The sequence below is a fragment of the Bufo gargarizans genome, chromosome 1 (assembly GCF_014858855.1).
Source record: "Bufo gargarizans isolate SCDJY-AF-19 chromosome 1, ASM1485885v1, whole genome shotgun sequence".
NCBI classification, from domain to species: Eukaryota; Metazoa; Chordata; class Amphibia; order Anura; family Bufonidae; genus Bufo; species Bufo gargarizans.
The window spans coordinates 643,030,035-643,044,815 of record NC_058080.1 but is presented as its reverse complement, the minus strand read 5'-3'; the positions used below and the strand labels follow the sequence as shown (position 1 = coordinate 643,044,815).

Genomic DNA, 14,781 nt, shown 5'->3' with positions numbered 1-14,781 from the left:
ACTCTTTAACAGAGTGTGCGCTCTACTGTCAAATCTGCACAAGGGACAGATACTGACACCACTTTCACTATGTCAGTATTTACAGCGTTTGCTCTATAGTTGCCCCTTTGTGTTTCAGTTATAAAAAGTATGGTTAAAATGAACATAAAGGGGTTGTCTGAGACTGTCCTCGAGATAGGTCATCAGTATCTGATCAGTGACAGTTCGACTCCTGGCACCCCGCCAATCTGCTGTTGGAAGGGGCTGCAATCCTCCAGTCTGGATCTTTGACATTACATGGCCTTTCTGCAGCTCAGTCCTGTTCAAATGAATGGGACTGAGCTGCTGTACTCAGCTGTGCTTGGAGTGCTATGAAGATCAGATCAGCCATGGGGCCAGGAGTTGGACCTTGACCTATTTTATGTTCTGAACAACATTTGTCTGTAGGAGGCAGAGGCCTAATAAATTCTGTATACAGTGGTATAAAAAGTCTACACACCCCTGTTAAAATGTCAGGTTTCTGTGATGTAAAAAAAATTAGACAAAGATAAATCATTTCATAACTTTTTCCACCTTTAATGTGACCTATAAACTGAACAACTCAATTGAAAAACAAACTGAAATCTTTTAGGTAGAGGAAAGAAAAAAATATAAAAATAATATGGTTGCATAAGTGTGTGCACCCTTAAACTAATTCTCTGTTGAAGCACCTTTTGATTTTATTACAGCACTCAGTCTTTTTGGGTAGGAGTCTATCAGCATGGCACATTCTGACTTGGCAAGATTTGCCCACTCTTCTTGGCAAAAACACTCCAAATCTGTCAGATTGTGAGGGCATCTCCTGTGCACAGCCCTCTTCAGATCACCCCACAGATTTTCAATCGGATTCAGGTCTAGGCTCTGGCTGGGCCACTACAAAACTTTAATCTTCTTCTGGTGAAGCCATTCCTTTGTTGATTTGTATGTATGCTTTGGGTCGTTGTCATGCTGAAAGATGAAGTTCCTCTTCATGTTCAGCTTTCTAGCAGAAGCCTGAAGGTTTTGTGCCAATATTGTCTGGTATTTGGAACTGTGCATAATTCCCTCTAGCTTAACTAAGGCCCCAGTTCCAGCTGAAGAAAAACAGCCCCAAAGCATGATGCTGCCACCACCAGGCTTCACTGTGGGTATAGTGTTCTTTTGGTGATGTGCAGTGTTGTTTTTGCACCAAACATACAGATGTAGCCTTCAGATGTAGCCTGGCTTGGATGTTTTTCTTCATAAGAAAAGGCTTTCATCTTGCCACTCTACCCCATAGCCCAGACATATAAAGAATACGGGAGATTGTTGTCACATGTACCACACAGCGAGTACTCGCCATATATTCCTGCAGCTCCTTTAATGTTGCTGGAGGCCTCTTGGTAGTCTCCCAGACCAGTTTTCCTATCATCTTTTCATCAATTTTGGAGGGACGTCCAGTTCTTGGTAATGTCACTGTTGTGCCATATTTTCTCCACTTGATGATGACTGTCTTCACTGTATTCCATGGTATAGCTAATGTCTTGGAAATTCTTTTGTACCCTTCTCCTGACTGATACCTTTTAACAATGAGATCCCTTTGATGCTTTGGAAGCTCTCTGTGGACCATGGCTTTTGCTGTGGGATGCGACTAAGAAAATTTCAGGAAAGACCAACTAGAGCAGCTGAACTTTATTTGGGGTTAATCAGAGGCACTTTAAATGATGGAAGGTGTATGCTGACTCCTATTTAACATGATTTTGAATGTGATAGCTTAATTCTGATCACAGCTACATACCCAGTTATAAGAGGGTGTGCACACTTATACAACCACATTATTTTAGTTTTCAGTTTGTTTTTACAGTTTACAGGTCACATTAAAGGCGGAAAAAGGTTCTGAAATGATTTATCTTTGTCTAATTTTTTTTACAGCACAGAAACCTGAAATTTTAACAGGGGTGTGTAGACTTTTTATATCCACTGTATGTTCCTGTTAAGCCTCATTCACACATCAGTGTTTGGTCAGTGATTTCCATCAGAGATTGTGAGCCAAAACCAGAAGTGGAGCTTTCACAAACATAAGGTATAAGGGAAAGATCTACACCTGTTCTGTGTTTAGAGCTGCACCTGGTTTTGGCTCAAAATCACTGATTGAAATCACTGACCGAACACTGACGGTGTGAATAAGGCCTTAGGCCTCATGCACATGACCATATTTTCACTTTTTTTGTGGATTCGAACCTGTTGATTGTGATGAGGCTGCAAAAGACAACACACTGTCCATTTGTAAATTCCGCAAAAAAGATAGACTGTGTCCTATTCTTGTCTGCTTTTTTTGTGGGCAAGCATAGAACATTCCTGCAGGTGTAAAAAAAAAAATGGCGTCACGTGCATGGCTGGGATCTTTGTCTTGTGGATATGCTTTTTTGTGGAGCCCAAAATGCACATGGTCGTATGCATGAGGCTTTACACTGAAACTAAGCTCAGCCCAGACAGGTTAGAAAACAGTGGTTGGAAGTAATGCAGCATGGCAACTAGCTAATAACATACATATATCATGTTTTTATGCATTTTATTCCATTATCTTCAGCCCTTAATCTATGAAGGAGTCAATCCTTCCAGATTTATTTAATAACCCGCTTTACCTAGGTAATCTCATGGTTGTGAGGGTCAGATAACTTAAATTCTTGTGTTTCCACCTGAGCAGTAGATTGAATAAAGTGTTAATATTTTTGTGATCTGGCAGGTAGCAAGTGATGGAGAAATACAAGTTCTAAGTGAAGAGAGCCGCATTCTGTTTTATGATATACTCTGTAGTCTTGTTCATCCAGACCGTTTGGACACACGTGGATATAGCCCATTGATTGAAGTTGCTGAAGATTATTCCTTCTCCCTCCTTACTGGAGTCACCTGTGGGTCCCCGAGCATAAGGTAACAATGATATCAGGAAGATGTGAGAAGAAATATATTGTCCTGGCTGGTTGTATGGAAAGACAGAATCAATGCAGGCCTAGGAGCAGCGTACAAGACGTGTTTCTGCTCTACTTAGCATATCCTATACTGTGAGACTTGTTACCGTACCTTTTTATACTATATAGAAGAAGAGTAAAGTAGAAGAGTCACCTAAGGAGAACCGCAAACCCCGATGCGCGTTTCAGAAACACCTTCATCTGGTGGTGCGATTCACTTAGAAAGGGCAACACATTTAAATACCCAGCCCACCGATCGCATAACAGTGATTAGTTACCCATATCAGATCCACATGTTGGAGATATAAATGTAATTAGTCATGCACCTGTGTGTAACCTGTTCAAACAGGTGCATGACTGTTTATATATAGGGGTGGTTATGTGGTCCATTATTGGTAGTGGGCCTTTGCTTGTTGTTGCTGTTGGTAACCTGTGTGTACTACCTTTTTATACTATCTAGGATTCCAGGACTTGTCTTAAGGTCAGGGTTTAGGTTGTAAGCATTAGGGTACGACCACACAGTCAGATTTCTGCATGCAGTTTTCGAAGCCAAAACCAATAGTGAATTCAAAAACAGTGGAGAAGTCGTATCTGTCCTTTACACTTTCACTTTATGATCCACCTGGAAACCTGACCATGTGCCCGTACCCTTATTCTGCTTTCAGTAGTTATTCATTCATGCACAAACATAGGAAACCTTTTAACATTTTCTTACCTGGGTATGCCAAGAATAAATGTTTTATGAGAAATCAGTTTACATCCTCACATGCAGCATCTTTGTAATTTTCCTACATTTTTGATTCTGGCCCAGTCTCTCGGCTGCTCAAGTGACCCCGCCAGTGTTGTACTTTTTTTTCAGTACTATTGACACATGAATGGGTCACTTGTTTTTTGGCTTCCTTCTCCGTTGCCTTGTCAATGGAACACCAGCAATTACTCTGTACTGTGGTGCCGAAAACGCTCATGTGCAGATCAAACACACAGTAGTTGGATCCACATATGTGTGCCTGAAAGAGTAGGGCTTAACCTTTTCTGGAGTAGGTATACTATAGCGTATGTGCCACAGACATACCTGTCAGCTCAGCCACGGGATGTAAACAGACAACCTCTTAATTTAGCCTTACAACTTAGCCACCAAATAAGTGATGTAAAGATAGACTAGACAGTCTACAGGTGCGCGAAGACACACACTACAGTGGCATGCAGAATTTTGAGCACCCCTAATCAAAATGACTATTAATGTGAACAATTAAGCAAGTTGAAGATGAAATGATCTTCAAAATGCATTAGGTTAAAGATGAAAACCCACACCCACAAAGCAGGAGAAGGCTATAAGAATATAGCAAAGCTTTTTCAGGTTGCCATTTCCTCATTTTGAAATATAATTAAGAAATTACAGTTGACAGGAACAGTGGAGGTTAAGAGAAGGTCTGGAAGACCAAGGAAAATTTCAGAGACTGCTGCTGGTAGAATTGGTAGAAATGCAACTCAGAAACAACGCTTGACTGCAAAAGACCTTCTGGAATTGTGATACATTGTCCGACTCTTCAGCGACACCTGTACAAACTGGTCTATAGGGAAGAGTCATCAGAAGAAAATCTCTCATGTGTCCTCACCACAAAATTCAGTGTCAGAAGTTTGCAAAAGAACATCTAAACAAGTCCTGTGGACCGATGAAACTAAAATAGAACTCGATGGCCACAATAGGCAAAGGTACAGTATGTTTGGAGAAAAAACTGCATAGAATTACATGAAAAGAACACCTCTCCAACCATTAAACATGGGGGTGGATGAATCATGCTAGGGGTTGTGTTTCAGCCAATGGCATGGGGAACATTTCACAAGTAAAAGGAAGAATGGATTTATGAAATTCCAGCAAATTCTAGAAGCAAACATAACACCAATTGTAAAAAACCTGAAGTTAAAAAGAGCATGGCTTCTACAAATAGATTATGATCCTCAACACAACTCAAAAGCCACAATTCTTACAATGAAGGTTTTACCATTGCCCTCACAGTGCACTGATCTGAACATCATTGGAAATCTGTGGATAGCCCTCAATAGAGCAGTGCATGCAAGATGGCCCAGGAATCTCACAGAACTGGAAGATTTTTGCAAGAAGGAATGGATGAAAATCGCTCAAGCAATAATTGAAAGACTCTTGGGTGGCTACAAAAAGTAATTATAGACTGTGATACTTGCCAAAGGGGGTTCTTCTGGGTAATAACCATGCAGAGTGCATGCTTATGCTTTGGGCCCTTTTCCTTTTTTGCTATTTTGAAAAATGCAAGACATGAAAATATATATTTTTTTGTTTAAAATACAAAATTAATGTGTCACCTTTAAATTTATGCCTTTTGGAAATCAGTTCATCTTCAATATGCGTGACTGTTCACAGTAACAGTAGTTTTGATCAGGGGTGCCCAAACTTTTCCATGCCAGTAAATACACTATTCTCTTTTGGATTACAATCCCTCACCTATTTTTTTTGTTCTATGTACTATATCGAAATCTGGCCATAAACCTTAGATTTGATTCTGCCAACATATACACAAATGACCGGAAGTCTGACTATACTTTTGGCGGATAACATTAGAGACTTTCTATTCTATCAAAGATTACCAGATGCAATAAAAAAATAAAAATAAACATTTGTCATGTTCCATCAGCTGTGTTTTAGTTTGGATGTACCACGGATGCCCGAATGTAGTTGAAATGTACTAATGTATAAACAGCATATCTGCCAATTAATGGTCATTTACATGAAAGTACGTGACCAGTTAATGTGTGACAAATGAGAAAATGCTGGTAATACTTTCATTTTACAGTATATTAGTATTCTGATACTATCTTTGATGCCACATAAAAGTGCGTAAACGTAATCAAAATGTCTTTTATTTAACAGAGGGAAGACCCAGTTTGACACATGCCCCTTTATTTCTATAAGTGCCTATCATTGGTACCCACAGCAAATCAATGGACACAAGTTTGATGGAAAGAATGATGATTCGATCCGGCTTCCCGAAAGAGTTTTGGCAGTATTTCCTGAGAACAGAACTTCAGATGAAGGCTGTACATTCTTACAGTTTATAGAATATAGCAGCCAGCAGTGGTTTCTTACAGGAGGAGAAGAAAGTGCATTAAATAACAAGGTAACATATGTAGCTACAGGAGAAGTCTGCCGTCTCTTCTGCCTGATGTGCCCATGGCAGGAGCCTGTGATGTTTTGCCTGTTTATTTTTACACTCATGTCTGATTCATTGCATTCTTCCTAGAACTGAGATGCAATGAACTTCACCGTTCCAAAAGAGCAATTAGTTACAAGCTTTATTTATAGCTATGCACCATTGACATGTCTGTTAAATATGTGTGTACACCATGCTGTCTAAGAGAACAAATGCAAAAATGATATGTGTTGTGGAGATTGAAGAATGATCCATCTTCGTGATAGCTCTAGCGATTCCGTCCCGAAGAATATGAAACACTCACCACACAGTTATTTTCAGTATGGAGAATGGGATGGCTGGGAGGTGGCTTGGTACCATTTAAAATGTAAACTTTACAATATATTACTTATGTGCTGAGATATGATCCCTGGAAACTTAAGAGTTTTCTGGGACTGTAATATGGATGTCCTGCCCTTAGTATAGGTCATCCTGATCAGAGGGTCGGACTGCACCTTGGGTTGAACTTGCCACCTTTCCCAATAAAAAATACCAGCCAAGTTTACACGGAAAAAGGGGATGTGGTTACGGGGGAGTGGCTGGATATTATTTGGCAACAATGCCAAGTGGCATTGAATGAAATTTAAATGCACAGGGTTGTCCCCAGGCATACTGACCTAGTGCTTGGGAATACCTCTCCTGCAAGGTTATAGCACTTACTTCATAAATAGAGTCAGAGCAGGGACCCCTAAGCCATATATGGAATCAGAACAGGGACCCCTAAGCATATATGGAGTCAGAGCAGGGACTCCTAAGCCATATATAGAGTCAGAACAGGGACTCCTAAGCCATATATGGAGTCAGAGGAGGGACTCCAAAGCCATATATGGAGTCAGAGCAGGGACTCCTAAGCTATATACAGTCAGGTCCATAAATATTGGGACATCAACACAATTGTAACATTTTTGGCTCTATACACCACCACAATGGATTTGAAATGAAACAATCAAGATGTTCTTTAACTGCAGACTGTCAGCTTTAATTTGAGGGTATTTACATCCAAATCAGGTGAACGGTGTAGGAATTACAACAGTTTGCATATGTTCCTCCCACTAGTTAAGGAACCAAAAGTAATGGGACATAATAATAATCATAAATCAAACTTACACTTTTTAATACTTGGTTGCAAATCCTTTGCAGTCAATTACAGCCTGAAGTCTGGAACGCATAGACATCAGCAGACGCTGGGTTTCATCCCTGGTGATGCTCTGCCAGGCCTCTACTGCAACTGTCTTCAGTTCCTGCTTGTTCTTGGGGCATTTTCCCTTCAGTTTTGTCTTCAGCTAGTGAAATGCATGCTCAATCTGATTCAGGTCAGATGATTGACTTGGCCATTGCATAATATTCCACTTCTTTCCCTTAAAAAACTCTTTGGTAGCTTTTGCAGAATGTTTTGAGTCATTGTCCATCTGCACTGTGAAGCGCTGTCCAATGAGTTCGGAAGCATTTGGCTGAATATGAGCAGATAATATTGCCCGAAACACTTCAGAATTCATCCTGCTGCTTTTGTCAGCAGTCACATTATCAATAAATACAAGAGAACCAGTTCAATTGGCAGCCATACATGCCCACGCCATGACACTACCACCACCATGCTTCACTGATGAGGTGGTACGCTTAGGATCATGAGCAGTTCCTTTCCTTCTCCATACTCTTCTCTTTCCATCACTCTGGTACAAGTTGGTCTTGGTTTTATCTGTCCATAGGATTCTGTTCCAGAACTATGAAGGCTTTTTTAGATGTCTTTTTGGCAAACTATAATCTGGCCTTCCTGTCTTTGAGGCTCACCAATGGTTGACATCTTGTGGTGAACTGTCTGTATTCACTCTGGTGAAGTCTTCTCTTGATTGTTGACTTTGACACACATACACCTACCTCCTGGAGAGTGTTCTTGATGTGGCCAACTGTTGTGAAGGGTGTTTTCTTGGTGTGGCTGGATATTATTTGGCAACAATGCCAAGTGGCATTGAATGAAAGTAAAATGCACAGGGTTGTCCCCAGGCATACTGACCTAGTGCTTGGGAATACCTCTCCTGCAAGGTCATAGCACTTACTTCATAAATAGAGTCAGAGCAGGGACCCCTAAGCCATATATGGAATCAGAACAGGGACCCCTAAGCATATATGGAGTCAGAGCAGGGACTCCTAAGCCATATATAGAGTCAGAACAGGGACTCTTAAGCCATATATGGAGTCAGAGGAGGGACTCCAAAGCCATATATGGAGTCAGAGTAGGGACTCCTAAGCTATATACAGTCAGGTCCATAAATATTGGGACATCAACACAATTGTAACATTTTTGGCTCTATACACCACCACAATGGATTTGAAATGAAACAATCAAGATGTGCTTTAACTGCAGACTGTCAGCTTTAATTTGAAGGTATTTACACGGTATTTACACGGTGTAGGAATTACAACAGTTTGCATATGTGCCTCCCACTTGCTAAGGAACCAAAAGTAATGGGACAATTGGCTTCTCAGCTGTTCCATGGCCAGGTGTGTGTTATTCCCTCATTATCCCAATTACAATGAGCAGATAAAAGGTCCAGAGTTAATTTCAAGTGTGCTATTTGCATTTGGAATCTGTTGCTGTCAACTCTCAAGATGAGATCCAAATATCTGTCACTATCAGTGAAGCAAGCCATCATTAGACTGAAAAAAAAACAAAAAAAAAAACCCATCAGAGAGATAGCAAAAACATTAGGCATGGCCAAAACAACTGTTTGGAACATTCCTAAAAAGAAGGAACGCGCCGGTGAGCTCAGCAACACCAAAAGACCCGGAAGACCACGGAAAACAACTGTGGTGGATGACCGAAGAATTCTTTCCCTGGTGAAGAAAACACCCTTCACAACAGTTGGCCACATCAAGAACACTCTCCAGGAGGTAGGTGTATGTGTGTCAAAGTCAACAATCAAGAGAAGACTTCACCAGAGTGAATACAGACAGTTCACCACAAGATGTCAACCATTGGTGAGCCTCAAAGACAGGAAGGCCAGATTATAGTTTGCCAAAAGACATCTAAAAAAGCCTTCACAGTTCTGGAACAGAATCCTATGGACAGATAAAACCAAGACCAACTTGTACCAGAGTGATGGAAAGAGAAGAGTATGGAGAAGGAAAGGAACTACTCATGATCCTAAGCGTACCACCTCATCAGTGAAGCATGGTGGTGGTAGTGTCATGGCGTGGGCATGTATGGCTGCCAATTGAACTGGTTCTCTTGTATTTATTGATAATGTGACTGCTGACAAAAGCAGCAGGATGAATTCTGAAGTGTTTCGGGCAATATTATCTGCTCATATTCAGCCAAATGCTTCCGAACTCATTGGACAGCGCTTCACAGTGCAGATGGACAATGACTCAAAACATTCTGCAAAAGCTACCAAAGAGTTTTTTAAGGGAAAGAAGTGGAATGTTATGCAATGGCCAAGTCAATCATCTGACCTGAATCAGATTGAGCATGCATTTCACTAGCTGAAGACAAAACTGAAGGGAAAATGCCCCAAGAACAAGCAGGAACTGAAGACAGTTGCAGTAGAGGCCTGGCAGAGCATCACCAGGGATGAAACCCAGCGTCTGCTGATGTCTATGCGTTCCAGACTTCAGGCTGTAATTGACTGCAAAGGATTTGCAACCAAGTATTAAAAAGTGTAAGTTTGATTTATGATTATTATTATTATGTCCCATAACTAGTGGGAGGAACATATGCAAACTGTTGTAATTCCTACACCGTTCACCTGATTTGGATGTAAATACCCTCAAATTAAAGCTGACAGTCTGCAGTTAAAGGGCTTCTGTCACTCCACTAAACTCCTTTTTTTTTTTTTTGTGTACTTATAATCCCTATCCTGCGATATTGCTATACATTATGTTATTAATAATTTTCGTTCAGTAGATTTGGCAAAAAACATACTTTTATGATATTCTAATTACCTGTCTACCAGCAAGTAGACCGTCTACTTGCTGGTAGCAGCCGCAGAAAACCGGCCCTCCTCTTGTTGATTGACAGGGCCAGCCGCGATCTCCTCCTCCTGCTGGCCCTGTCAGCATTTCAAATATCGCGCGCCTGTGTTGATTCGGCACAGGCACTCTGAGATAAGGAGGCTCACCTCCTTAGCACTCCCTCAGTGCGCCTGCGCCGATGACGTCACCGAAAGAGAAGACGTCATCGGCGAAGGCGCACTGAGGGAGTGCTGAGAAGGCGAGCCTCCTCATCTCAGAGCACCTGCGCCGAATCTACACAGGCGCGCGATTTTTGAAATGCTGACAGGGCCAGCCGGAGGAGGAGATCGCGGCTGGCCCTGTCAAACAACAAGAGGAGGGGGCGGTTTTCTGCGGCTGCTACCAGCAAGTAGACGCCCTACTTGCTGGTAGACAGGTAATTAGCATATCATAAAAGTACGTTTTTTGCCAAATCTACTGAACGAAAATTATTAATAACATAATGTATAGCAATATCGCAGGATAGGGATTATAAGTAAACAAAAAAAAAAAAGAGTTTAGTCGGGTGACAGAAGCCCTTTAAAACACATCTTGTTTGTTTCATTTCAAATCCATTGTGGTGGTGTATAGAGCCAAAAATGTTAGAATTTTGTCGATGTCCCAATATTTATGGACCTGACTGTAAAGAGCCAGAGCAGGGACTCCTAAGCCATATATGGAGTCAGAGCAGGGACTCCTACACCATATATGGTCACAGCAGGGGCTCCCAAGCAGCGCAGAAAAAAAGTCAACAAGCAAAATAACATCTATGCCGATGGACACTGGCCAGATGGCAACCCTACCTGTACCCATACCAATCAGCTATTTGAAATGACTGCTGCACTCAAAAAAGCAGCCCTGGAACAGCATAGCTCCCTCCATACAGTGGGTAGTTGTTGTGAATGGTACTGCAACATTGCTCTCATTTGAGTTCTATTCATGGCCACTACCCAGTGTATGGAGCTGTGCTATTCTAATGTCCATTCTAGAGCATATGTTAAAACAGCTGATTGGTGGAAGTCCGGGGAGTTAGCCGATCACCAGTCTGATATTGATGATCTACCTTAGCACAGGTCATCAGTTTTACAGTCTGTGAAAACCCACTTATCCCTTTTCCGACTGATCCACATAAATATAAGTCAGCGGTGTAGGGTGGGTGTATGGAGCTGGCTCCTGGGCTAAGCCCACTCCATAGGCTGCAATGATCAGGATCAGAGATAACTCTGATTCCCATTATTTAACCCCTGAGATGGCATGCTCAATAGGCGTCTGAGATATATGGCATACATTTGAATAGCTTAGAACTGTATGTGATATCCCCCATTAGGCTTTCTATAGAGTTTTGCAACTTAATTTAATAATTTTGTGCTTTATATCCAATTTGCAGCACCTCTAACATTTATAATGCTTTTTTAACTCCGTTCTCTGATGCACGTTTACCTTCTGTGAAGGAGAGATGGGCCTGTTACATTCCCTCTATGAGTGATGATGAGTGTGATGATATGTTCTCTCGGTTTCTAGTGTCTCCCGCTGCTACAAATAAATTGTCACCGTTGTATATTACTCATCCGGCTTATCACACCCCTCTTCGGTTACATAGAGATGGTGACAAACCTACTCCTCAGTACCATAGATGTGCTGCTATGGATGTGGCTTTCTGACATCTTGTAAGGGCTTGCCCATTATTAGTCGTCCTTTGGAAGGAGGTTATAGCAACTATAATGGCCGTATTACCCATTCATATCATCCTAGACCCCAAATTATATCCCTTTGGCTTTGCGGATGATGTGGAAAATGACCCCGTTCATCAATTTATCTTCCTTTGGGAGTCACTCTTTATGGGGTGTAAGGCTATTGCACAGAGCTGGATGGCTCCATCGTCATCCACTAAAATGCAACGGATGCAACTTATTAATGATATGTTGTCCTATGAGAGGCTGGTCTATCATCATGGTCAATGCCCAGAAAAGTTTGAGAAGATCTGGGCCCCACGCTGTTGTGCTCACTGCACTGTACTGATGATGCTACGGGAGGTTAAAGACTTTTATCCACTATCTGAAGTTGTTTTTGGTGACTTAGACTATGCCATTTGGATAACATTTTCTTCCTTTATTGGTTTTCCTCTTCTTCTTGTTAATCTATATTGTTAACTAATTGTTTTTCATCTCTTGCTATTGCATGTGATGTAACGTGCTTTGTTATAAAACTTTTGAAATTGAATTGTAAAAAAAATCCGCAAATATAAACTGAGAGTTACGGTCACTATTCAACATATATAGCTTTGTGTTTTAAGGGGCTTCTCCGAGACTGAGAACATACAGCAAGGCAGTCTGAAGGGGTTAAAAAAAAAAGACAAACTTGTCAATGGCAATCCAGTCCTAGCACTAAGCTCCCTTCTTCTCTGTTACCAGTTCCTGGCTGGACTGGAAATATGATATGAATTGTACACACATGTCCCCCCTGTCTGCCAGTCAGTGGCCTCAGAGTTGGCAGTGGTCACATGCCCTGTCTGCACACATCTATGATTAGTCTGCATTGGTGATGTGCGGGTAACTGACATGTCACACTTCTCCTCTGCTGCTGGACTGGGTACTTGGCACTGGAACCAGAGTGTCAGTGACAGGGGAGTATTTTATTTTATTTTTTAACCCTTGCAACTTGCTTGGCCTTATGAAAAGAGCTTTCTGGTCTAGTAGAAGCCATTTAAAGTTTTTTCCAAGAAAATATCCCTGGCTTGTTAAACAAGAGCTATACATAACTAAAGTCCTGTCTAATAGGGGTCATAACAGTGGAGAACTGGTGTTTACCAGTAGATGTGATGGTTTAAGGAGTCACTAAATGGATATGAGTCAATATCTTGGGGGTTATACAGTGAGATTATTTTCCAAGCGCTTATTACGCCCCATGTCAGTCAGTTGGCATGTGATAGATAAAGCTAACGTCCTCCCATTTCTTACTCCCTAGATTGGCAATACCACGATTCGGCAAAGGTGCTTTCCCACAGACCAGCAATCAGAGCAATTATTGGGAACCAGTGTTCCTAGAAGCGCTTATTCCCAATAATTGCCCTGTGTAAATGTGCCACCTGTCACCCACTGAATGACCAAATGCTTATTGATCGGGTGATTGTATCATTCCTACGGCACATGAAATCGTTCTTTCTGCTTATGTAGTCTTTCTGACTGCTGTTGATCAGTATTTGTGACTATATCACATCTGTCACTTACTAATATAGCCTTTGTAGCCATTGTCTGTATGCCATAAGCTATGACCTTTTGTTGTCCAAGTATTTTCGGCTGCCTGCACAGAAGTCCTGTCCATAAAATGGCCACTGAGAGTAAGTCACTCAGTCTCCTCCATTCAAATAAATTGCACCTGCGTCTGCAGCTGCACTGTTGGAAATTTAGTACAGGTGCAGTGTGTTTGATTGGAGGAGGCTGAGTCATGTGTCTGGTCACATGACCCCCCCATCAGCAGCTGGGCCTCTATGCGGACAGCACAGAAGATTTGCCCAACAAGGGGACACAGCTTCTGAAATATACTGAAGCAAACGGCATAGAATACCAACAAAGGCTATACTAGTAAGTGCCTTGTAGGTCAACTTTAGCCAGAAAGTGGACAACCCCTTTAATGATCAGTATGTTCCCAATAATTGCCTGTTCAGACTGCCCATGTAAAAGATATCCTTTTTTGCAATGGAGGATGCAATTGAATGTATTTTCAAGGCATTTTGGTTATATTTGACTAATAATTTACTGTTCTTATTTGTCTAACTGCAGATTTTATCAGTGAGTTTGAAGGTTAACCGTTCTCACCGCTTAGCCGATAGCAATGAGGTCATCTATAGAATAAATACAGCTGGTGGTCGCATCATTCCACGCATGTCACTATGTCTTCTGTGGAACCAGGCGGGAGAAAGGTACCTTTTTAGTTTCATTTAATAGACATATCTTCCATTCTCAGTACAAGAATTATTAAAGAAGTAGTTGTATTTCCCAATTTTCTCAGAACTGTCTTGTGCCGTATTCTTGTTATTCTTCCAAGCAAAATAAATAATGAATTAACAACAGGGTGTCACTGATTAGGGGTGTGTCTCTGTAGACCCAAAGGTTACAGCCATACATTGCAGCCGTGCCACAGTTGGGACACGTGGCCGAGTACCATGTGGCAGTACAAACCTCAGGGGGATCATATTAACTGATTAGAATTGTATCATTTTTTCGGTGTTCGTTGTTAATAGCCGCAAAGTTTGCAGGTTACTGCACGGCCATTAACATTGAACACCGAACAGGAAATTTGGTTCTTATCAGTTAAGGCTAGTTTCACACTAGCGCTATGGTCTCCGACAGGCTGTTCCGGCAGAGAACAGCCTGCTGCAGCTGTCTGGATCCGTTGTGTGCAGCGTTTTTTGTCCGTCCGAATCCTGGCATATTTTTGCCAGGGAGAGACCGGATTTCTGCCAGATCCTTACATAGTTACATAGTTGTTGAGGTCGGAAAAAGACAAAAGTCCATCAAGTCCAACCTGTAATCCTGCTATATTGATCCACAGAACAAATCCCTATTATAGTCAATGGGGCCGGTAGACATTGAGGTGACATCCGGCTATGATGGTTCCAGAGAGCT

At 41.6% G+C, this 14,781-nt stretch overlaps 1 protein-coding gene across 1 annotated transcript in view; it reads left to right on the top strand.

Moving 5' to 3' along the window:
- Positions 1–14,781, top strand: part of ADGRV1 (adhesion G protein-coupled receptor V1) — a 522,269-nt gene that overhangs the window by 307,084 nt on the left and 200,404 nt on the right. The window contains 3 exon segments of the mRNA XM_044282697.1: positions 2,723–2,907; positions 5,851–6,097; positions 13,936–14,075. Of these exon segments, the coding sequence (XP_044138632.1) occupies positions 2,723–2,907; positions 5,851–6,097; positions 13,936–14,075 (572 nt within the window).